The sequence below is a fragment of the Rhinolophus sinicus genome, chromosome X, assembly GCF_036562045.2.
Source record: "Rhinolophus sinicus isolate RSC01 chromosome X, ASM3656204v1, whole genome shotgun sequence".
In the NCBI taxonomy this organism is placed as follows: Eukaryota; Metazoa; Chordata; class Mammalia; order Chiroptera; family Rhinolophidae; genus Rhinolophus; species Rhinolophus sinicus.
In genome coordinates, this window is record NC_133768.1 from 68,765,290 (window position 1) to 68,790,113 (window position 24,824).

The following is a 24,824-nucleotide window of genomic DNA, read 5'->3' on the forward strand; positions in this document are numbered from 1 at the left end:
CTCTTGATTTGTCTTGTGATTTGTGTAAGCATTCAAATGAGTTACCTATCTGAACAAGGCCTTTGATATTTTCAGTACCTATGCAGTCATTCCCAGGTAGTATTTCCTTTTCCCTGCTGCTGTCCCCACCTGCTCTGCCACTCATTTCAAAGAAAAGCACCATAGGCCCTCAACAGCTTCGGTGGTACTGCCTGTGGTTTCCTTACCATAGTCCTTGGCCTTTCTTCCTCCACACCTTTTGAAACGTCCCTTTTGGTCTGTACCTGTATCTGTTGTCCTTTGACTGGAGAGCAATAAATCTAAACAACATCCTCACTTTTCCATGGAATGAAACTGAAGGTTACCAGAATTTTCTCCATCAGCCTCTTTTGAGTCCAGACGATGCCAACAATAATGAGGCTGAGTATGAAGCGACTTGAGAGGCACTACTGGGTGGTCTTTGGAATAAAATCTCCCTAGACCAAGATTTTTTATTAAGGTACTGATTTGAGGGAAATTTTTAAAGGACCATTGACTGCTTTCCTTATAAAGGCTATTTTGCAGGGGGTTTATTGACTTGTTACGTTTTGTAATTCAAACTCCTTATGGAGACTTGTTACCATAAATATGAAGTGCTTGATTTCCTTGTATCTGTCATCCCTAATGCTCATTCATGGACTCATGGGCAGGGGCCTTAGGGATCCCCTGGTTCATTTGCACAGTATGCTTGGTAAAAGCCTAGAGGTCCTAAGACCGTGCCTTAGGCACCACAGGGTGAGGGCATGGGGTTTGGGGGGGCGGCATGCGACAAAAGTGGGCAGGCCTCCAGATTCCCGTCGCAGCAGCTTTGCTTTGCTATTTTATAAATTAGGCAGGCTTCTAAGAAAGATTTCATTTCAGGAAGAGTCTGATAATCCAATCCTCTTGTTTTACAGTTGAGTCCTGAGTGTCCTACTCTGAATATTTGAAATGAGGACTTTGAATGTCATCAGGGCTGATAATACCACCTTTCTGTCAAGGTTGTGAACATAAATTTCTGAGATTGACAAAACAAACAGAAGCTCACATTGTTGCTCTGGTACTTAATCTCCTTGAGGATGAGGGCAAATGTTCTGCCTCTTCTTTCCCATTGTCTGGTGCCTAGTAGTGTCAAACATATCCTTGGTGCTCAAGCATATTGTATGAATCTGAGACCCTCTTTCTCATTATGTGTATGAGCTGAGAAAGCAATAATACTGTGAAACAGACATGTAAGTTTGTGTCTAAATGTAATAACACTAGATGAAGGAAGAGTAAGGAGGAATAACGATATAGTAATAAAATAAATAATATATAATAAGAAGGAAGAACAAGTAAAACACCAAAGGAACTTTACTTTACGATTTGAGGTTTTACATGAACACATTAAATTTTGTAGGGGAAAAAAATAGGGGCATATAGATATAAGGTATATGCCAGACACCTACCCTAAAGCCTGATTTCTACTGGACTTCAAAATAGCATTATTCTCACTGCTCTGGTGCTGCTACTTCTTTTTTTACCATGCACGTGTTCTTCACACAGCAGCCCTCCTAAAAATTGTTGTATCACATCACTTGTCTGCTAAAAACCCTCAAATGGCTTCCCATCTCACTGGATAAAAGCCATGTCCTTGCAATGGCCTACAAAGCCCTACATGAGTAGCACATGTCCCCACCCCCCAGCCCGGATCTGTCTCAGGCATTTCTCTGACTTCATCATTCTCACTCGTTTCATTCCAGCCATACTGACCTTTTGACTGTTCTACCTTAACATCATAGCATTCATCTCCCACCCTGGGGCCTTTGGACTTGCCATCACCTCTGCCTGAAATGTTCTTCTCCCAGATACCTACGTGGCTTGGTCACTTAATTCTTTCAGGTCTCTGCTGAAAAGACCACCATCCCAAGGAGGCCTTCTCTCACCATCTTATCTCAAATAACAATACCCCACAAACATTCCCTAACACTGCTTTTTCTCCATGGCACTTATTATGTTGATATATTTACGTGTTTGTTGCCTGACTCCCCTCACTAGAACATAAGCCACACATGGGCAGGGATTTGTTTTTATGCACTGCTGAATCCCTGGCACCAAAAACAGTGTCTGGCAAAAAATAAGCACTGAAAATGTTTGTTGAATTGTTGTCATCAGGATTTTTAAAAATGTCCTTGTCGTGCCTATATGGGGAAAAGTAAAAAGGACTTGAGGCTTCTAAAAATGTGTATTTCCCCAACTTTCATGGATCCGCATTAGAGGCACCCAACAAGCAATTCCACTCTAGGTCTATACTCCAGTCTACTAGGATCTGAAGAAGAGAACCAGTTAATATAAACTCTCCTACTACACTCAGAGAACTGACTGTCAGCACTGAATTCCTTCCCTCCATATCTCATCTAAAGGATCTCTTTTCTCACAAAAAGGTCAGATATCCCTGGAATACTGTGTTGTACCTGCACAGAGCAGGTACCCAGACTGACTACATTTCAGCCTTGGAACCAGCCCACACCGAAATCTCTCCAGGGTACTGGTGATAACCAGAATAGAAAGCCTTCTCAATCACAGAGTTGAATCTTGTAGAAGCTTTTATTTCAGTGATCAAAAGAATGCAGTAAATGGAATCTATACTGATTAACATTAGGCATGCACCTCTACCTGAAACTGCTGTTAGTTTTTGACAGGCCTAAATCTTTATAACTTATTTAGGCATATCTTTGAATTTCTTGGACCCTGATACACAGGGTAAGTTAACTTCTTTCTTCCTTGTGGCAGTTTAGCAATGAGAATTATGTTCACTGGCTAGATTCCTTTATAACTAAAGGCCTCTGGACATTGAGGCTGCCTGTACTACCTCAATCACAGTATAAGGAAGGGAGATAATTTAGAAAGCTGAATTGTATGAACATTCCATAATTTTTTTCCCCAACACTGATGGTCAAAACACTAGATAAGGAGGTCTACAGTTAAGTACCAAGTTATTCTTCCCCCATTGCTGCCCTTTCTCAGAGACACAAAGCTGTACATCAATGTCCCCAGAAATGAGCACTGAATCCACACAAATGACAGATTATACCCATGTGGTCCCACTATCAAATTATAGAAAGCAGTTCCACTACCCAAATTATAGGAAGCAGTTAATGGGACTTTGAGAAAAACATAGTCCCACATACAGTAATATGCATCTAGTAAAGTTTTCCATTCATCTATCAATTGTTTTCACAAGATTAACATTTAAAAAAACCAAATACACATATGACCCTCAAACCCCAAACACACAAAAAATTGGTCTTTGGTCATTCTCAGATGACAGGGCGTCCCAAGAGTGACAAGAGTAGGAGCCAATACCCCACAGCCTTTTCTTCAATCATTCCATCAACCACTCTTCATTTCTTGAACTACCTTCCTTTTCCAAAAAGGTAATGCTAAAATCAGTCAGAAAGGCTTTCTGAGAAAACTGGCTTGGATTTCTGGGTCTGTTCCAGTCGATTCAAGATGAATTGGCTTGTATCAATGAAGCGCTCAACGCAGTTCACAAAACAGGCCTCAGCCCGACTGTCCAACTTTGGCCCAGGCTTGTCCATGCACTTCTCCTGCTCAGGACAAAATACAGAATCATGAAGGGAACTTGGGAAGAAAGAGGGGGTAACTTCTTGCCTAAAGGAAATAAACTCCACTTAAAAACAGTATCTGATATGTTAATAATAGTTCACATTTGGCAGCAGCTTACTTTGTGGTAATTTTTTACAGCCTTACCTCAAATTTTTGTAACTCTATGGAATAGGTAATATTATTAATCTTCATTTTACAAAGAGGGAAGCTGTGGCACAGATATTTTGCCTAAAGTCATAGGGCCAGAAAATTGTGGAGCTGAGATATTACTGAACAAGGAAAATGGCAAAATACAAGTGAATTAACCCTTTGCTGAATTTGGTTACAACTCCACAATGTCAAATGCATCAAATGCCTTTAACTGCAGAATAAAAGGTTGAAAGGATAAATCACTGCAGCAAGACACCTTAAAACCTTCCAAAGGAACCTGAGAATCTGTAATTAAGTGACCTTGTCTACTTAAGCCAGAGGTTCTTGACTCCTCAAGATGAATGGGAAACTGTATGCATTTTCCAAATGCTTACCAATTCTTATAGAGGAGTCCTTAATCACACCCCACTCCTGGCCCAAATGTAATGAATCAGATTTTTTAAAAAGAATCAAAGCACTCTGTCCAAGACAGAGTTAAGTAAGCATGTGTTAAGGATCGGAGTCCAGCAATATCGCAAGTTTATGGAAAAAGAACTATGAAAACTGACGAATGTATATAGTTCAAGTTAAACAGTTCAAATGAATTTTCTTCATTATTCTCTGCTGTGTACACAAGCCTCAGACCCTCCGCTTCCAAGAAAAATTACCCTTGGCCTCTGAATTCTGTGAATTGTGTGTGTCAGGGCAGTGCAGTTATGCTGTCCTTGGCAGCCAGGGAACACTCTGATCCCAAGCTGTAAATGTCTTCCGCCCTTTTGCCAAAGTCCCCTCACAAGGCATACTCAATTCCTCAACCTTCAGACCCAAAATGGCTTGACATTATACAACCATGCAACAAGAAGGCAAGTAAGTGTGTCTGATACAGTTAGTGGGCTACAGTAACTGTAACCCAGTAGTGTGTATGTTACAGTTAGTGAGCTACAGCCACTCATTTCTGCCAGGGGACGGTTTGAGCAACTGGATAATGAAGGCAAACCCCAAGGAATCCCGAAACAGGAGAGTCACTCACTCCCTGGGACTCGGGGTTCCAAAAATAAGAACCCAGTACTGGGGTGCTCTCATCAGTCTCGCTGACCAGCACTAGACAGCTTCAACCTCAGGTGCCTAAAGTGCTGGTTGGGACAGCAGCATAATCCCCGGTCCTACGATCACCAGTCCTCTGCACCAACAAAGCTGAAGTCCAGAGTGACAGTCCCCTCAGAAGCGGAGTCACCCTTTGTCCCATCCAGCTCGGCCTGAGGAACCTAAGGGTATCAAGGGGTGCTGTCGGGTGCTCCCCCTCCCCGAATCCCGGACGTCGTGGCGAGTCCCGCGGGTCAAGGACTGGGGAAAAGTAGGTATAGACAGTGCCCAGGTCGCGGCCCCAGGCTCCTCACCCAACAAAGTTCCGTCATCTGGTGCACCAGCTGCTGGAAGCGCTGTTTCTGAGTCTCCACCTCGATGAAATGCTGCAGCTGCGGGTCCACAGAGCCCAAACCCGCCGCAGAAGAAGACGAGGAGGAATCCATCCCAGCGCGGCCACGCGTGCCGAGATGAACTCCGCACCAACTCACCGACCTTCACGTGTCTCCGCCAAGGAACCGGAACTACAACCCGCGGCCTCGGGGACCGCCCCGTGAGCGCACTCCGCCTGCGCGAGCCCCACCCCTGAGCCCCACCCCTAACCCCCGCTCTGCACGCCTCCTGGTCGCTCACTTGCCTCGCTCCCGCTTGCGTCCCCAGCGCCGCCTCGGGCCCCCGGCTGTCCCCGTGTCCCGCTCCGATCTGCGCCCCTAGCCCCGCCCCCTGCCTCTGCCCGTGCCCGACGTTCCTTCGGGCCACCCGCGCGCTCCAGTGCCGCTCGCGCCCCCGGCCCTGCTCCCACTCCCTGACCCCCCCCCCGGGCGCTCTTCCCGGCCGCCCCCGCGTCCCGCTCCCACCTGCGCCCCCTTCCCTGCTCGGCGATCCGCGTGGCAGCGCCGGGCCTGCGCACTGAGGTCTCAGGGCTTGCATCCCAGGGCCTGGGCGCTGTCCAGACGTTATTCCGAAAAGAAAAGAATTAAGTAAAAAGAAAAGAAAAAAAAAAGGAAATTGCTGCAGACCACGTGGCCCGTTACTGGCCGGCCAAACAACCCCGCATCTGCTGGCTTCTAAACTGGCCAGCGCTTTGCCAGCAGCCGTGTTGGTGCCCGGCAGGGACTGCTGGGCCAGTCTCTTAGCTGTCCTGGGCCCCTGGCTCTAGTTCTTTGATGATTTTCCTCTCCTGATGTGGGGAAACGAGGCTCCGGCAGAATATGTCCCCAACTGTCAGCGTTATTCCGATAAAACTGCATGCCTACTGTGTGCCAGGCAATGCACTGTGCTTTGGCTTGTGAGTTCGTCTCTGATTCCAAGAGCCGGAAGGGTTAAATGCTAAAGATCCTGTCCAGTTCTCAAGGTAGGAATATGCCAAGCCAATCCACACAACAGTTATCCGGAACACTGAGGCGCTTCAGGGAGGCTGGGGAGGCTGCATGATTAATCGACATAGCAAGAAATCTTCATGCTTTCCACTAATTTTATTTTATCAAAACACCCTCCCCTCCCATTTTTATTCTGGCCAAATTTGGCTTTCCTCCCCCCAGGCTCTAATGCCTACCCAAAGAGCTGTTGGACCCCTTGTGAGGCTATTTACATCCCTCCCTCCCCAAAACTGTTTCCATTCCAATTTCAGTCTGTCTTAATACTCTTGGGAAATTTCCTCTCTGGGGGACAGAACCAGGCACAACAATTCCTTTGCTCAGAAGGTACTATCCCAGGGAATCAAAAAAAAGAGGCAGTCCTAGATGTAGAGAGGGCCCTTTGTGTATTCAGCGAGAGCACAAAGGCTCCAGGGCCGGTAGCCTGGGTTTTCCTCCTAGAAAGTGAAATTGGGGCTTGTGGAGGCGAGTAGAACTGGGAAGCTTATTGGCGAGCTCAGGATTCTTCATCCATGACATCTAGAATATTGCTCAGAAGAATTTTGAAAGTGGGACGTTCATCTGCTTTCTAAAACCAAAGAAAAAGTAAGAGTGTTTAGTGGGCTAGAATCCAGAATTTCAGGGAAATGCAGTGAGTAAGCAGCAAGTGTTTAAGTATATACTCTATGCCCAGTAACATAACCTGTCGATTACAAAAAAGGAAAAATAGTAGTGCTCCATAAAATCCTTGTGCACTTTCCATCTTTAGTAACTCAGGTCATTAATGTGATGAGGACAATTTGCAAATTAAACTGACAAACATATTGATTAAAACAGGGCAAATTCGTTACATAATTGTACACCAATGCATTCTTATTTTGGCTCCTCAACTGAAAATGGCTACCAAAAAAGTTTAAGTGGTCGACAGAACTGAAATCCTATAAACTCTGATAATTTTTAGTTTGGTTTCAAACACTGTTTCTATCATTCTCATAGCCAAAGTTAACAAAAGAACGAACATTTCAAGACCACCGGCGGCATCACTGGGCAGGGATCCTGAGTACCTGGGACCTTTCATTACCACTGTCTGGTCTCCAGACTAAGGCTCTTTGTGACAGCCATAGTCCATAAGCCCCTGAGGTATGTGGTGATTCAGGGCATATTCATGCCAGAAAGGTCTCAATGCATCAGAATCAAAAAGCCATCAATTTCTTGTTCCTTTGAATCAGTGGTTCTCAAACCTATCTGAGTATCAGAATTTCCTGGGAAATTTAAGAAGACATTTCTGGGTCCCTCTCCAGATACACCTAATCAGAATCTCTGGGGATAAGACCCAGTCATCTGTAGTTTTAAGAGTTCCCCAGGGATTCTGATGTGCAGCCAGTTTCAAGACTGCTACTTTAAACAGGCCGTGGAGAAAGTGCCCATCTGAAACAGCTGACTAGCAGAGTGAGGGTACCCTAGTTTGGAGGGAGCATAGCCAATCACCCTGAATCCTGAGGAGAGAGAAGGAAAATGGCTCTATGGGGTCCTCCCTTTCTCTACACTTTCTTTGGGACCCCCGTCACTTGTTGAAGGGAAATGTGCCATGCTCTAATTCAGATCCTCAATTTTTCATGCCACCAAAAGGGCTCCAGATTCACATGCGCTTCTTGGACACTTTTCTTATTTTAGAAGGGCAGAACTAAGAGCTGAACATTTATTTCCTACGAGAGATTTAGGTTGCCAAATTAAGGTTGCCAAGTAGCTACTGAAAAATGGAGAAGGCACCATTGGAAGAACCCAAGGAGAGAGCAGCAAAGCATTTTAGTAATAGTGGGACAGGCTCCTTATTTTCAAAATACCGCATGCCCCATATTGCACCACATTTTAAAAAAATAGATCACTACCTACTTTAGTTTCCTTTCAAGTCATAGGGTTGTTTTTGTTTGTTTGTTTGTTTTTAAATCTCACTTAGGACCACAGCCAGAGAAGGTTGGCAGTTAGTAAAGTAGAAGAAAGGGTCAAAGACTCCCAAAGGAATCAACACAAATTTTAATGACTTTTCTTTTTTAATGTCTATATATGTAGTTGTCCGAGTGCCTTTGGCTGCCTGGGTAGGCTAGGTGACATGGTCTCAGGGCAACACCTCTCCCTAAAGCTCAGTTGCTATTGGGGTCTGCTAATAATACTCTAGTGAGACTGGAGTGGGCCTGGGAAAGCCTCTGGCTATAAAAGGATTGGGGTGCAGGCAGAGGTCTAAGAATGTGTACAGCTCCATGCAGCCAGGGAGAGTGGGGACTGGGGGCCTGACCGGCTAAATGGGAAAGGAGGTTCAAAGAAATAATTTAAGAGGTCCCAGTAAAACACTTACTTCATGCCAACAGCTGTACATGATGGTATATACCCGCTCTGAAGCTAGATGAGGCCTGTAGAGACGCAGGCCTTGGGCAATGTGTTCAGCGGTTTCACTGTTAGTAAATCTCTCATATGGCATCTTCCCCAGAGAGTAAATCTCCCACATCAAAACCCCTAGAAAATGGGGGAGAAAAGTATTAAGTCAGTTTGCAGTCTTTTTTGGTAGTAGAGATCCTAGTCTTCCTATAGCAACCTCAAAGATTAGACTCAGCTGATTCCCCCCTCTGTGTGTCTTGCATTTTGATCAAACTTCTGCTATAGTACTGACCACACTGGAGGTAATCAGGGTTTGCACTGCACCATTAGATCCTCCAGGAGAGAGACGGCATCTTATTTGTCTTTGTGATTGTAGGGTCTGGCAGAGTCCCTGGTACATAATCAGTATTCAGAAGCTGTCGAATACTGAACGGTTGGTTCCCGTCAATATACTGTAAGTTCTAAGAAGGCAGGGATCGTGTCTTGTTTACTGGTTTTATCCTCAGAAACCCTGTGGTGCCTGACATAGTAGGCATTCCCTAAAGCTTAGGTGAATTAAAGCAAGAAAAAATAATCTCTCTGTGCAGGTTGCAAAGTGTCAGTTTCCCCATTGTGTTCCTCCTCCTTTGAGCTGCATAATCTGTTTAATCTTATCCACTCACCAAAAGCCCAAATGTCAGATTTGCTGCTGAACTTGCTGTACATAAGGACTTCTGGTGGAGACCACCGGACTGGAAATTTGGAGCCTACTGAGCTTGTGTATTCATCATCCAGAACATACCTACAAAGGATTCAGGACTTGTTATGGTTCGGATTTGAAGAGCTTGATATTTGCTTAAGTTTTCCTGGCACAGTCACAAGAGTTGTACAAATACATACATGCCTACAGGCCAGCCAGTGTCTTTTACAAATGTTATTTTTAATATATTCCTATTTTTATGTCTGATTTAGCTTTCCTGATTAACAATATAGTTACAGCAAGGATTGAGTGAAATAAGATGTAATACGTAGTCCCTTCCTCTTCGTTTTCCTTTCTCATTTTTTCTCTTCCCCTTCCTTCTATTCTGCAATTGTCAGTGGTACTTACACTGATTAGGAAAGAAGGCAGGATGGAGTAAAGTCAACAGGATTAACAGATCACAATAAGGTATTGGGAAGATTCACTTAAAAAAAAGAGGGGTGGGGAAAAAGGAGAAGAAAAGGATATAACAATAAAAAGGATGAAAGAAGTGATTTAAATCATTCAGAGAAAGAAAAGGTATAGAAAAATGTTGGGAAAAGACTAGAATGAGAAAAAAGAAAGGGAGAGGATTGAAAACTATAACGCCTCCTCGTGTTTGTACTGTGCTATTTGTACCTTTAGAGGGAAAGATGAAAAAGGCACACTCACCTGGACAGGCCGAAGTCAGATACTTTAACAACTCCTTGATCGTTTACCAAACAGTTTCGAGCTGCCTGTAGTGCAACGGATAGCAGTGAGACTCCATCCCTGGCACATAGGTTAAAGGCACAAAGCTTCTGCCCACCAGGGAAATGAAGCCAGGACGGCTTCATCACCTTCAATTAGAGACACCTTGCCACCTAACAGGAGTCACATGATGCCACTGAGCAATGGTGATGCATTTCCACCACATGGAAAGCCATGTGCTGTGAAGTCATAAGACACTGAGGACGTGAACAATGATTTCATTCACATTGACAATTCCATGACACCCCTTCCTGCACTGAAATGCTGAGCGAATTAAGGGACAACAACAGAAGACAAGTGTGTTTTCTTTTTCTGCCAGTGGGACGAGGGCCCTTTGAGCTTTGGCCTGGCTGAAATAAACAGGAGCAAAAAGTCTGATGCCTCCAGAGCAGGCAGGCAGTGATAGAGTGAAGGGGGGTGGGCGGAGGTTGCGAGAAAGTGGAGAGCATGCTGCTGGTGTAAGGGAGGCAGCTGCTCCTCAGCTCCAGCCCACTGTTAGATGGCCTATGAGATTGTGGATCCAGGGTTACAAGATAGTCTAGATTTTCAAGAGAAGCTGGACATTCAGGGTTTTTTTTTTTAATGTGAAATGTTTCTTTTTGTTTGCTAACTAATATATAACATTTAAAAAATCCATCCACAGGTCCCCAGTTTGTGACTGTGATGTAACCAAATGATGGCTCTGTGCCAGGAGCAGTCCCATTGGGAAGCAGTGTTGCCCGTCTGCCCCTGAAAGACCCCCCCATTTCCTTGGTGTGGCAGGGGGCTGTGAGTGACTGCCACCATGGCAGAGCTCATGGTATTGAGGCTGGACATCCTTGACTGGCTGACCACTGGGGCAGAGGCTCACCTAACTTTTAGTGTTTTGGTTTTTTTTTAGATAAAACTGAAATGATGGCTCCAGCAGCCCTCCTTATCCACGTATGATATGTCTTCCTCTGCGACTTCCCACCCCCTGAGCCCTTGGTCTCAGGCTAATCCTACTGAGGACCCACCAGGTCTCGGTGTAGGAACTGCTTTGACTCCAGGTATTCCATGGCTTCACAGACATCCTTGCACATCTCCAGCAGCTGCTGAGTCTGGAAGCGGCGCATCTCCCTGAGGTAGTTCAGGAGGCAGCCATTGGCCATGTACTCAGTGATGATGAAGATCGGGCGCTGTTTGGTGCAGACGCCATACAACTGCACCAGCTTCGCATGGGAAAGATTCCTACAGGAGAGGCAATGAACCAGTCCTCCCCTTCTGGCTCTGCATTCCAGTCAGAAAGGGACTGGGGTGAAAAGGGGTTAGCCTGGGCGTAGAGTGTCAGATAAAGGACCCCAGTAGCAAGCTGACTTTCCTCCTTCCCACCCTAAACCCCAAACATGCCTAATATATGAGGGTGAGCAGGGACTTGGAAGCCATTAATAGATCAGAAACAACCCCAGAGCTGAATAAACACTAAGGCTAAATCAGAATCAGTCTTCCTTTTGAAAATCTCATTTTTTACAACTACCCCAAATGCTACTAAGATGGTAAACACCCATGATCAACACTAATCTCAACCAATATCTAAGGCAGATAAATGATTACCTTAACAGTTAGGACTCCCACCTGTCAAAGTTTGAACTCAAGCCCTGGTCTCAAATCTCTCTCACTGAAAGTCACCTTAAACCACAGTGAGTTGTCCTCGTAATTCCTAGACTCCCTCAACTGGATTGAGAGTTGAGTTGGATTGTAACTCACATCATGACTTTGGCTTCTTCAATGAACTCATCCTCAGACATGGAGCCTTCTTTGATCATCTTGATGGCCACGTCATACTGGCCTCTCCATTTCCCATACTTCACTACCCCAAATTGTCCGGTCCCCAGCTCCTTCAAGAAGGTCAGATCTTTTGGATCAATTTCCCATGATCCTATAACAACAGAGCCTTGGTGTGAGTCTTTGGGAGTCATGTATGTATAATTTCTACAATAGATAAGAATCCCTACTGGGTGTAGAAATAGGCAAGCAGTAAAACGGAAATTCTCAAGAATACTAATCCATCTTTGCTCAGGTAAATCTCAGGGACAAGGAGTTACTTGTTGAAGTAATCTGGGAATTTTAGGTGCAAGTTAGCCATAAGGCAAGAAGATAGATTAGACGACCTCGTAAAACCCTTTATGATTATGTTTTCTTTTTACCACAATTAAACCTTTATGAATCTACATTCTTGCAGTCCCAGTAGGAGCCACCAGAGGGAGAAAATTATTAAATAACCTGTTGCACTCTGTCTTAACCTTCCTGGAGTCATCTAGTGCAGAAGAGTGTGCTGCAAGGACTCTGGTGAGGCAAGTCTAATTGGATCTGCCAAAGGTAGTCCTTGCAACTGGCCCGTCCACCCTACCCCAGAGAAATAAGCAGTTACCGTAGCCCAGGCCTGCGGTGGAAGGCGCATTCTTGTTTTGTTGAGACACTGGATATTTGAGCCTAGATATGAGTCCTGAAACATACAGAGAGAGTCATGCTGCTAGTGCAGTGTAGGGTGTAGGCGGTGGGACACCTCACACACCCTCACTTAAAACCTCACACTTCCGATGTCCATTTTTCTAGTACATTTTGAATCCCAGAAGATTTCCGCAAACCCAGTTTTTTTCTGGAAGTTTCTCCTCTCAAGAGTTTTCAGGGACGAAAAAAGAAGAGAAAACGCTAGTGGAAAAAGACTCCCCAACTAAATACATCCCCAGCTCCCAGCCCAGGCTTAACTCACATTCTACCTTCTCACTGAAGCTTTTCCCCTCACCAGTCTCCCAGTTTTTAGAATGTCTATACTAAAGCAGGTCCTCAAATAACGTTGTTTAATTATGTTGATGAGATGCCCTAGGAACTTAAATCTTGTTTATCTCAATTAACCTATGGTAAAGTTGGTTTTATTATATGTCATTTTACTTAAAGCCATTGAACTTATCAGCAACGTTAAGTGAAGACTTAACTGTACTTGAAAACTGTCTTGTCTCGTCTGATGTTTTCTAACCTGTATATTCTTTGAGAGGGCAAGGATCTCAGTTAATAATTTTCCTCTAATACCAAGGAAATTGCTGACTACACAGTAGTAACTCAGTGAATACTTGCTGATTGATTAATCACCAGTCTCTTCTATGTCTTCCCTTAGCACTGAGCATCAATCATCAAATAAGAGATCAGTCCCTATGGGTATAAGGTTTGCCTTTGACCACCTGTGTAGTTGACCTCCGGTTGACTTGCACAGCTACGGTAATTCTTACTGCCCTGTGAGGCTTATTCTTTCCCTCACCACCTTGTCCTCAATTGCTTCTCCTGGTTTCTTGTTACACCCTTCTTCTCTAGTGCCACTGGTACTCACCTGCAGAGTTATGCTGATGGTAGTTAATGAGCTCTGGGATGGTGCTGAAAAGGTGCTTCTCAGCCAGGTAATACTGGTTCTGAGGTGTGGAACACACAACATAATGGCGTATCACCCCTTGAGGGTCCCTGAAGAAGTGGATTCTGAGTCAGCAACTTGGGAACAAGGGTCAGTGGAACCCAAGAAGTGAAGTGAGATAAGTTTAAGGGACAGAGGAAATAGGAGGGTCAGACCATTAAGAAGCTGTTGGGTGGGCACCCCTGTCCTTTGTCCCCAGGGCCTTGGAACAGTAGCACTCACCCTGTAGATTTAGCGAACACAGACACAGTATATTTTCCAGCTTTGCTGGAGTCTCTGACAATGAAACCTCCTTCCTTCCCCTGAAACAATGAAAAAGAAACTGATTGTAAGGAAGCGGTGCTCACACTTGTGTCCTAGTTGCCCAAACCTGGGAGAAATTAGAACCCCTGATTTCACTGCCAAATGCCATGTTTCAGCTGCAGCCTCATTGCTTTTGATATTGAAAAGTGTAATTGGGACTCCGTAAAATGATGTTCGTGACACTGCCTTGCCCAAAGGTGGTGGACAGCAGCAAGCCCTCAACTCAGGAGCCTCACTTGTGGAAGGAGAATGCTGTTTGCTTGTGGCCACACACTTACCTCTTGCTTTAGCAGTTCTTCAGCTTGACTCCGAGTCATGTGTTTGGAATACCACCTGTAAAGAGAGAGTGCTTGAGTGACTCCTAGGCCATGATGTAAGTGACTCCAAGATTAAAGTGCCCTCCAGGGCTCATCCATGCCAGTGATTCAGTCAGTTCACTGAACCCCTATATACTGAGTTCTTGTCTTGTGGGTAACACAACTGCTTCCCTTTCCCAAACCCCGGTTGGCACTGAAAACTCATGGAAATGGAGAGTGGAGGGCAAAGGTAAGTGGCAGAGGTTGCAGGGAAGGATTCAGGGACAGGGCACTCAACAATCCACTTCCATGATTAGGGAGAGAGGACAATGGCAGAAGTTTGACATAGTCACCCTTTCAAATGTTTTCTATTAGGTTGTCAACTCTTTCTTTGAGTGTGGTTCTTCTGGATTTGGGGGGCATGGCGATCTCTCCAGCTCTCATAAGCAGATGTTGTTTGGGATGAGGATAAGCTGTAGGTACTAACTTGGGGTGATGGCATCATTTGACCTAGTTGGCAGTGACTTTAATAAAGTATCTTGAAATCAAAATTTTGTTGAAACTACAAAAAAGTATACACTATATTTTATTTCTCCTGGAAGATCATGCACTGGGAACATAAGCATACTCACTCATACATTTCAATGGAGTCTTCTGCTTCAGTGACATAGTTATTAGGGATGTAGCCTTCCTGCCTGTAGAGGAGACATTGTGGTAGATCATCCAGCACTCCCCATCCTGGGGGAGAGACAGAATCATACGCCCGTATCCCTGCACTCAGAACCAATCTCCAATGGAGGTACTTAAGCCACGCCCCTCCCTCGAAATGGATCATATCACTAACCCATTGCTAGGCCAGTGAAGTATGTAGCTTCTGCACGTGCAGCATTGATTACATGTGTATGACAACATGTGGGCCAGACCCTACAGGCTCAGAGAGGTTCCCAGGTGTAGGGCTGGTGTGGACTCACCCATTTTTATCTCGTGCTCGCCACCAGGGTAAGTTGCTCTCCTCCAGGATAAAATATTCATCGCCTTTCCGCAGCTGTAGATCATTTGCATTCATTGGCATGTAATCATAAAGGGCTACAACCTTTTTCAGTTCACTTGAGATGGGCACGGCTGTTGGCTCGGGGGGCAGTGGCTTTTTCAAGATCTGTGTAGGTAGTAGAAAAAAGTAGGGTGGTTTGGCTAGACATCAAGTACTGGCTCCCAACTCTGGCTTCCTAGAGCTACCATTGTAATTCAAATCAGGCATAGTGTTCAGCATCCATTTTTTAAGCACTTACACAGGAGTTCTCAGCCTGGAGTGCACATCAGAATTGTGTAGAGAGCATTTAACAATCCTGACACCCAGGCAGTTTCCCAGACCAATTACATCAGAATTCCTGGGGATGTCACCCAGACATCAGTATTTTCTTCCAGGATAAAAACCATGTACAGATATGATTGGGAAACCTATTTGGCACTAAACTGGTACATGGGTCTACTAAGTGGCTTTGAATCTCAGTTTTCTTATTTGTGAAATGAACATAATAATTCCTGCCCTACTTTATCGCACTTTATAAATGTTGCATTTTTTTACGAATTGAAGGCAAGACCCTCCACCAGCAAAAATATTACAACTCGCTTTATTGCAGTGGTCTGGAACTGAACCCGCAGTATCCCTGAGCTATGTCTATATATGAGGAAGGGCTTTCTAGATCTCAAAAAGTTACCCAAAATATCAAGTTTTAAAGTAATGTATTAGTGGTAGGATCAAGGTATTGGGTATATGGGTGTTTACTATTAAATTCTTTCAACTTTATGTTTGAAAATATTTTTCATTTTAAAAAACTGGGCTTTGTTTTGTTTTAAACAGGCGATTGGATTAAATGGTTGCCAAGAGCTTCCTAATAGCCCTCTCTCATTCCACTAAAGAGGAAGTCCTAATTAGAAGGACAAATTCCCTGTCTCAGCAAGAACACCAATTAACAGTGCCAAGTCCCAGTGGAATTCTAAGACTCTGGTGTGTTTTCCCTGGTGACTGTAAGTTTCTGTTTGAGCAGTAGTAGCACCCAACTTCCCTGTATACCTGGTCCTCCTCAGGCGTAGGAGGAAGAGGCTTTTTTGTCTTCCTGTGAGAACTCCCAGGTTTTAAACCTGCAAAATAAGAAACCGGTGATGATACAGAATGTATCCTAAGAAAGGGCCCGGGGACAGGTTTGGTCAGGGACTTTGCTCTCATCCACAGTGCCTTTAGCAAGTTAGGAAAAGTCTGGGTGGATACAGCCCCATGCCAGGTCGCACGGCTTGGAGAGTCGGGCACTGGCTGAATTTCGGCCCCCACTGATTTCCTCTCCCAGGACCCTCTGTGCAGTAGCCAAAATGTACAAACCTGGGTTTGATAGACCCTTGTGAGTGGGTGATAGAGTCAAAGCAGGGAGAAATTATATTGATCAGATCTCTTACTTCCATTCCTGTTCTCCAAAATTTGGCAGCCCATAGCATTTTTGGCTGTCTGAGAGCAGCAAAGATACTGCCCGTCGATCCAGAAGCAAGGGTGGTATTTCTGTACGAGATCACTGTTGTACCGGATTACTGTAACAGGAGAGAAGAGAAGAGAGGGAGGTCACATCTGACATGTGGGAGAATCCACCATTTCCATTTTTTCCTCTTTGAGCTTAGTGGTGAGCTTCAAACAACTGCCCTGAAGAGAAGCAGACAACAGGGCCAGTTGGCTCACATGTGTGGCCCTGGAGAGTTCCTGTGCAGTTCTCTTCAGTGGTCAGTCATGATGACTATCTCCTGACCAACATGATAAGAATATCTGATGTCTCCAGAGCTCAAGAACAAAAATATGTTATCTATGTTTTCTCGGTAGCCATTACAATCTTCCTGTAAGGCAGTTGTTGATTGTGGTGTTCTTTTCCAGATAAGGGACACAATTTGCTCAAGCCAAACTCTCACTCCAGCTTTCAATACACCAATGTCCCAGCTCCCTGAGTGATCTTTTAGAGATATTTGCCTTAGTGAGAACTTCTGCATCAGGCTTTCTGTATTCATAGAATAGTCAACAGAGAGAGCTCAGGGGCAAATGAAGTGATTCTGCCTCTAGAATAAACATGGTTTCAATCTTAGGGCCATCAAGGTGGGTTGTGCTCATTGCGGGATAAACACAGCAGCTCCATTTCCCTCACAGGGTTGTGAGGCTCAAAAAATCTCTTAGAAGACAAAGTACTTTGAAAAGAATAGCATGGTCTGTAGGAAGGAGGAATTGGTCTTACGGTTTTTAATACTGATGTGCAGGCATGTTAGGCATCTCAAGAACCTCAACATGAAGTCAGACAAGTCATCCTGGGATCATGTTTTCAGACAACAGAAGCAACGACAACTGAAATAATTGACAATAGCTAGCATTGGGGCAAAGACCTAGGCTGGTCTAAGAATACGCACATTGTAGGACATACACATTTCAGCCTTTACTGATACGAAGAAGCCCTGCATAACTTTTGTAAAAAGATAGAAACAAAACAAAACAAAACCTTCCTCTATAGATACCAACTCCAGTTCTTAAGAGCTTGCAAGTCACACTCTACTCACTTAAGGTTTTGGGGGGAAGCCTAGAACCTTCTGGTGGCCAGGTGCATTTTAAAGGCAAAGGAACAAAAGTGCTGTCCTTTTAAAACATGCTATCTTCATGTTTTCTAAACATGGATTTTAAGATTTCTAACCACTCTACCTTGTCCACCCTCACCCCTCACTTTTTCAGCACTCCACTACTGCACCAAGTGTAGGGTGGTGGGAGCTGTTCAGATGGGACGCAGGCTATAAGGGGCTGCATGGTCTATAGAGAATTTTAAAACAACAGTAAAACCAATCAAAATTCTGACTTTTATTATTACCAGGCACTGGGAATTCTGAATAATATTCCATATACTCCTCCCAGCAAGGACTGACTGCTGCCATCACCTCCATCCTCTTCCCCTCCCCCCATTACACTACTCTTCTCCCAGGGTTTTGCAGACCCTCCGGTGCAGGCCTGGACACCAGTAGATATGCCAAGAATTCTTGACAACTAACTACTCTGATGAACTAAGCTATGCTAATATGCTAATGAGGAGCCATAAGGCTTCCTGCCCTCCCCACCTCCAGCACACTCATTACCAAATAATGTCTGCCTCTTAAGAGTTCCCTTTAAGATGATAGTCCTTTTCTTATTGGCTAATCCAGAGCTGATATTTCCAGCTACTTAGGAGAGAATTGCAAAAGCGGAGTGTCTGTTATGGACTGAATGTTTGTGTCCCCTCAAAATTCACATTATGAAGCCCCCAAGGTGATAGTACTAGGAGATGGAGACTTTGGGAGGTAATTAGGTCATGAGAGTAGAGCCCTCATGATGGAATTAGTGCCCTTAAAACAAGAGACTCGAGATTCATTCATATCTCTTACTCTCTCTCTCTCTCTCTCTCTCTCTCTCTCTCTCTCTCTCTCTCTCTCTCTCCCTCCCCCCCATGTGAGGACACAGTGAGAAAGTGGCCAGTCTGCAAGCCAGGCAGAGAGTTCTCACCAAGAACCAAATTAGACAGCACCTTTATCTAGGATCCAGCTTCCAGAACTGTGAGAAATAAATGTTTGTTGTTTAAGCCACTCAGTCTATGGTATTTTGATATGACAGTTCGAGCTGACTAGGACAGTGTTTAAGTGGGAAGGCTAGGACAGACTGCTTATTTAACCAATGCACAGGGCCAGCCCTATACGGGAAGCACTAATGGTTGGTGCACGTTCTCCGAGTACTTGATGGGCTGGTGTCTCATACCCATATTTATTAGGATAATGTCTAGAATTCTGTTTCAGGAATGAATGAATTATTCCTCCCATACTGGTTGTTGGAGTTTTGCCAAGGCCACTCATTCATTTTGGTGAGGTCGCATCATTTGCTTATTTTTGAAGTTGCAGTTAAAATAGGCTCAATTGGGCTTGACTAAACAAAGATTCTAGAGTAAATATGGCCAATTACTTCCTTGTATTGTAACATAGAAGTATCCGCTGCCATGTTCAAGGAAATGGAAGGAGAGAGCCCATAGCTAAGTTCTCAGGCATACAATCTTTGCATGGAAAGTGCCACTGGAAAAAGGTGGCAGCTGGATATGAGGTACCTGAGGCCCTACTTTTTAAATTGAGGTAGAACTTACATATCATAAAGTTCCTATATCTAAGGTATACAGCTAGCCACATTTGTCTACAACCATTTAGCCACCACCCAGATCCAGCACCTCAGAAGGCTCCCTCATGCCCCTTGACATCACGAGTAGCCAGGACACTGATGAGATTCCCATTTCATGTTAGTGATTTTTAATTGGTGCATTTTACCCTAAAATGGGATAACATCACTACAATGGGATTTTATGGCTCCTAGACTATCTCACTATTGACATTACTAGCACCTGGGGCTGTTAGAACTTGTACCTAAATCTCCCAGCAATCATGGTCTTTGTTGAAGGGCACCTACTTTTTGGCTCATGTTGTCAGCCCAAGCAGGTTCAACAAGACATACACCCAGAACTGGAACAACTGGAAAAAAATGCCTTCGGTAAAACATAAGGGAAGGGAAGGCAAAATTGCATCTACCCACACTAATGACCCAACTGAAGTGGTGGTGTTTTCTGTTTGTTTGTTTTAGCTTTATTTCTACTGTAATTTTACTTACCTAATGACCTTTAATAGCTGTGCATAATCAACATAGTAAGGCTAACATCTGAGTCAATAAGCCAAGTTTACAAGCTGGATATTCTTATCCTTGGTCATTACTCATACCTTGAAGATAGTAGGCACTCAATAAATATTTGTTGTGCTGACCTATGACTGGTTTTTATTAGTATTTGAAGTGTAAAGGAGTTGCTAACTTGTACATGCCACATTTTCTTCCTCTTTTGTTTCTCCCTCAGCTAGTATATGAGTATCTACCTTCCCCTATTTCCAAACTAAATCCTAGGTATCCATCAATGTGGAGCACAAGTTGGTGGTTGTTGTGTAATCCCACAGAAAAGTCAATTAACACAGCTATTTATTGGTCCCTTTCTGTGTGCAAGGCACTTTATGAGGCACTGTGGAGAGAACCAAAGGAGTACAAATATATATGCCCTCTGGAGCGCCTATCTCAGCCTCTGTAAGTATTTCCCTGGCTTGGAAACAGCCTGTTCATTCAGAGCATGGAGTTCAAAGCCTGACCCTGCCACTGACTGACTGAGTACCTTTGGGCCAGTTACTTAACCTCTCTGTGCCTCAGTTTTCTCATCTGTAAATGGGGATGATGAAAATAACTGCCGTATATGGTTAATATGAAGAAGAAATGAGTTAATACACGTAAAGAACTTGAGGATCCTGGATCATAATAAGCACTACTGAAGCATTTGCTTGTTTTGTACCCCCAGAGCTAAAGAAGGCCTCTTATCTCAAAACATGCCAAGAACTGAACTGTGTGGTGCAAGATATCACCTACTCATAATACTCAGCATAGGCTTACTCTAGAATACAGACTTGCACCGCTTACCAATGGGGATATATTCTGAGAAATGCGTGATTTAATCGTTGTGCGAACATCACAGAGTGCACTTACAAAAACTTAGATGATAGAGCCCACTACACACCTAAGCTATATGGAATAGCCTATTGCTCCTAGGCTACGAGACTGTACAGAATGTTAGTGTACAAAACTACATGAGATTAAAGCAAGTACAAGAAAAAATGATGCAATAGAAAGACGTGATAAGACGTATGAGGTTGCTTCTGGCATAACATGGCATACCGTTTTACAGCAAACTTCTTTTTATAAGTAGAGAAAGCGTACTCTAAAATAATAATATAAAGTGTAGTAAATACATAAACCAGTAACATAGCCATTTTATCATTACCAAGTATTATGTACTGTGCATAACTGTACGTGCTTTACTTTTTTATGACTCGTAGGCTGGTTTATACCAGCATCACCACAAACATGTAGGTAATGCATTGTGCTACGATGTCATGGTGGCTACACTGCCAATAGGCAATAGGCATTTCTCAGCTCCATTATAATCTTATGGGACCACCATCATATATGCGGTCCATCATTGACCAAAATGTCTTTATGCAGCACATGACTGTATCTTGCAGCCAACTACAGGTGCAAATTCTGGGCTTGAGAACCAAGCAGCATAAAACTATATAATAAGCTTACTCTCTGGAGTCATACAAACCTAGCGATGTGATAAGAATCCAGGCTTCCCCACTCACAAGCTGTGTGCCCTTGAGCAAGTTACTTAACCTCTTTGAGCCTCAGTTCCCTCCTCTGTAAATAGGTGAGTAATACATACTTCCTAAGCTTACTGAGGATTTAATGAGCTAGTACGTTTGAAGCACTTGGCCCAGGGTCTGGTACATAGTAAGTGCTCATTAAGTGTTAGTTATTATCGTTGTTGTTTGCTCAAGGTTGCCATGAGAATTACATGAGATAAGGTATCTAGCTTGGTGTCTGGCACATAACAAAAATTTAATAAATGACCCTTCTCTTCCCACTCCTTTCCTCTTTCAGCTTGAAACATTTGGTAATTTTTATTTCGACCAATTGACTTGCATTCAAGGGACTGAGCAAAGCTGATATAGCCAGCCACCAAGTATCAGAATCTAAATGTTTATTAAGACAAAGGGCTGTCATGCAATAACCCAACCATGCTGTTATCAGTCTGCCATCCTTCCTGTTTCTCTAGGCACTCTTTCCTGATGTCAACTCAACCAGTTAATCTCTCAGTCACTTGACATGTGGCTATATATATACACAAATATGTGTGCATGCATCCTGTGCTACAAGCATTTACAGTCAAGTTTATCTGAACACATTGTATGGTCTATATGAAATGCTGGAACTAAGTTCAGGTTTAGGTCCTCAAAGCTAGGAACATGAAATAGTTACTTGGACAATATGTATCCACCATAAAGATATGTACAGTGCTTTCTTGTGCAGTGCTTTACAGTTTTCCACATGCTTTCACATATATTACCTTATTTGATCCTTAGGACAACCTTGGAGGTAGGTACGTCAGGCATCATTATTATTCCTATTTCAATTGAAGAAACTGAGACTCGGAGAAACTTGTTGGCCTACTTGCCACAGGTCATTCAGCTTATTAGTGGTAGAAGGGGGTTTGGAAGCAGGTTCTCTACTCTGGCTCCCATAATTATCTATTTAGTTTTTTGGAACTATGTATTGCATACTTAGGATTCAAAATATTGCAATAACCATTGAATGCCATAACATACCACCCTTATAATCAGTGTAAAGAATGGGACTTTTTTATAAATAGAGAAATGGAGGTACCTACAATTACAAAATTATACTACAGAGATAGTGGTAGAACTGGGTTGAAAGTCTAACATATGACCTTTTATTCATATGATGCAATATTAAACTCAACTGCATCACTAATATTAGAAACGTTACTTCTTTCGTCCCTCTCTCCCTTCTCTCTCTCCCTCCTTCTCTTCCACTTCTTTCTCCTTTCTTTCACTTCCCTCCTTCCATCCATTTTTCTTTCCTCCCTCCCTTCCTTTCTCCTTTCCCCCTCTTTCTTCCTTTTTCTTTCCTCTCCCCTCCCTCCCTTCCTTCCCTTCTTTCTTTCTTTGGAAACATGCATATTTTCCAAATAATTCTCACCATTTTTGAGCTGGTGAATCCAACGCTTCCTCAGTTCTTCAGTTGGAGAGAAGACATAGAGAGGCCCTTCATCATATACAACCTGGGACAATGGACACACAGACTTCAGCGGTTAGCATTCAGAAGAAAAAAGAAAGAAAGACCTTGAAGGAAATAATCTTCAGCTACAACATTTTATATTCATAGTAGAAAATAAAGAAAGGCAGAATCATCAGTCAGCAGCTGAGCCAGGGTCATGTGAACTATCTGCAGAATACCTAAGCAAATCATGTCCAGGGATATACAACTTAGAAGGTCTTAGCTTATTGAATATTCCTAGGTTCTCTTGACTTATGTTTCAATTTGTGTGTAAACTTAGTTCATGTTTTCCTCATCCCATGGTGGAGAAAGGATTTTTGTTTATCCAACAAAGGGTATTTTATGATCTTAAACCTTGACTTTGTATAGAGAAGAATTGAAGTAATGATTTATATAACTTAAGTCTTGGTTAATACATATGGATTGTTCACTTGGATAATATGGAGCACAATTTTAATTCATGGCTAATTTCCCCCTCATTGTCTAGTGGCTTCTCCTTGCCAATATTTGCCACAATAAACCAAACTACTTTAAAAAGAGTAAAGTATATATTAAGCACTGTCATCAAATTAAACAGTCAATATTTTTTTAAAACCTCACATAAAACATATAATATATTTCACAGACTTACTAAACATCACATAGTAGATTCTAAAGTCAAATGTAAATTAATTTTGAATTATCTACTGTTTAGCATCATCCACTAGCCCAGCCAAACAACGTCATCTTGTTGAAACACAGCGGTAGCAAACGTATGTCTAAAACACCCCTTCTTCACAGGTTTTGTAAACTTTGATACAGTCAAAGACATGAACAAGATCCTTTTATATTTTTCTTTTTGCTTGTTAGTCTTTCTGTGCTCATAAATCCATGACAGAAAGCCCCCTCCCCTGAGACTTTCCACTTCCTTTTCTGGCTTTCGCCGTTGCAGAGGCTGCTGTATTCATGACATGTGGCCTACAGAGTTCTCAGGACATAAGCAAGCCACACTGAAGATCGAATCTGAAGCTCCTGTTCTCTTTTATGGCTTACAATGCATCAACCAAACAGATGTCTATGTGGCGCTTCAGTTATTCCAAACTACATTCGAATTTAGGTTTATGTGTGTAAGTTTAATAAGTCTTCCCCATACCAAACTTCCTAATACTACTCCTTTCCACCCCTTTTCTGACTTTTCAACCCACATGACCACCATTCGACAGATAGGCTGAACCAGAAGGAAGTGAAATGCTCACTCAACAAACAGAGCATCTTTCTCAATGCAGTTACCATAGATAAGACATACCATAATAGAATTAGTGCCTTTATGGAGTCTCTTTGAGGTGTAGAGACTAAAAGAAGCTATGTTAGATTGAGAAAATAGAAAAAACAAATGCTCTCAGCTCATGTCAGTCTCATTTCTCAGTCCAACCACCTTGTCCACCTCAGCTTCTGTTCCTTGGGACTTAGTATCCTTCCCTTTGTCCCACACCCCATCACTAACAATTACGTTGCAGGTCCCTTTGAGAGCTGGGGAGAGAAAATGCCTCACCTGGAAGGGGTAAGGGAACCTTTCAATGATTGAGATCTGCTCCATTTCACCGGACTCTTCACCCCTTCTCTGCAACAAAGAAGAAACGGTTATTGGTCGATACATTGTTCTTTCCTGGATTTTCTTATGTACTGGGAGTGCTTTGCAGTAGCTCCAGAAGGCTGTCCTGCACAGACAATGCAAATTCTTAGTGCCTGCTGCCTATAACCAAATAAGGACACATATCCATAGGATCCAGAACATACTCATTCAAAAAAACCACAGGCAGCTTGAGGAAAGGGAGGTTACTCAATAAATGGTGCTGGAACATTTAACCACTAATATTGGGGGGGGGCAGTTAGGTAGCTATTTCACACCACACACCACAGTAAATTCTGGATGGATTCAAGAACTTAATATATGTTTAAAAAATGAAACTGAATGACTGAGAAAAAAACCTTTATTTTATATAATCTTGTGGGAGGCAAGGCCTTTCTAATATAATGCTAAAAGGTCAGAAGCTTGAAGGAA

At 43.3% G+C, this 24,824-nt stretch overlaps 2 protein-coding genes across 3 annotated transcripts in view; both read right to left on the reverse strand.

The window, feature by feature from the left end:
- Window positions 1-1,332: 1,332 nt before the first annotated feature.
- Window positions 1,333-5,371, reverse strand: TIMM8A (translocase of inner mitochondrial membrane 8A). Its single transcript, XM_019716680.2, has 2 exons — window positions 5,133-5,371; window positions 1,333-3,587 (listed from the first exon to the last, which is right to left on the reverse strand). The coding sequence occupies exons 1-2, from the start codon at window positions 5,262-5,264 to the stop codon at window positions 3,426-3,428; spliced, it is 294 nt and encodes a 97-aa protein (XP_019572239.1). The 5' UTR covers window positions 5,265-5,371; the 3' UTR covers window positions 1,333-3,425.
- Window positions 5,372-6,565: 1,194 nt separating this feature from the next.
- Window positions 6,566-24,824, reverse strand: part of BTK (Bruton tyrosine kinase) — a 32,775-nt gene continuing 14,516 nt past the window's right edge. Inside the window, exons 4-19 of one of the 2 annotated variants that reach the window (XM_019716678.2) lie at window positions 24,315-24,383; window positions 22,706-22,787; window positions 16,486-16,614; window positions 16,109-16,176; window positions 15,006-15,190; window positions 14,667-14,729; window positions 14,017-14,071; window positions 13,658-13,737; window positions 13,358-13,485; window positions 12,404-12,478; window positions 11,740-11,911; window positions 11,010-11,223; window positions 9,937-10,001; window positions 9,209-9,327; window positions 8,527-8,684; window positions 6,566-6,762 (exon numbers count right to left, since the gene is read on the reverse strand). In XM_019716678.2, the coding sequence (XP_019572237.1) occupies window positions 6,691-6,762; window positions 8,527-8,684; window positions 9,209-9,327; window positions 9,937-10,001; window positions 11,010-11,223; window positions 11,740-11,911; window positions 12,404-12,478; window positions 13,358-13,485; window positions 13,658-13,737; window positions 14,017-14,071; window positions 14,667-14,729; window positions 15,006-15,190; window positions 16,109-16,176; window positions 16,486-16,614; window positions 22,706-22,787; window positions 24,315-24,383 (1,734 nt within the window). In that variant the 3' untranslated portion in view covers window positions 6,566-6,690. The remainder of the gene's footprint in view (window positions 6,763-8,526; window positions 8,685-9,208; window positions 9,328-9,936; window positions 10,002-11,009; window positions 11,224-11,739; window positions 11,912-12,403; window positions 12,479-13,357; window positions 13,486-13,657; window positions 13,738-14,016; window positions 14,072-14,666; window positions 14,730-15,005; window positions 15,191-16,108; window positions 16,177-16,485; window positions 16,615-22,705; window positions 22,788-24,314; window positions 24,384-24,824) is intronic. The other variant, XR_012493263.1, reaches the window with a different exon arrangement.

Excerpts from the sequence above, each read along its gene's own strand:
- TIMM8A (XM_019716680.2), bottom strand. The coding sequence starts at position 5,264 with ATGGATTCCTCCTCGTCTTCTTCTGCGGCGGGTTTGGGCTCTGTGGAC. Across the intron at positions 3,588-5,132 it reads AGATGACGGAACTTTGTTGG|GAGAAGTGCATGGACAAGCC; the intron begins GTGAGGAGCCTG and ends TGTCCTGAGCAG.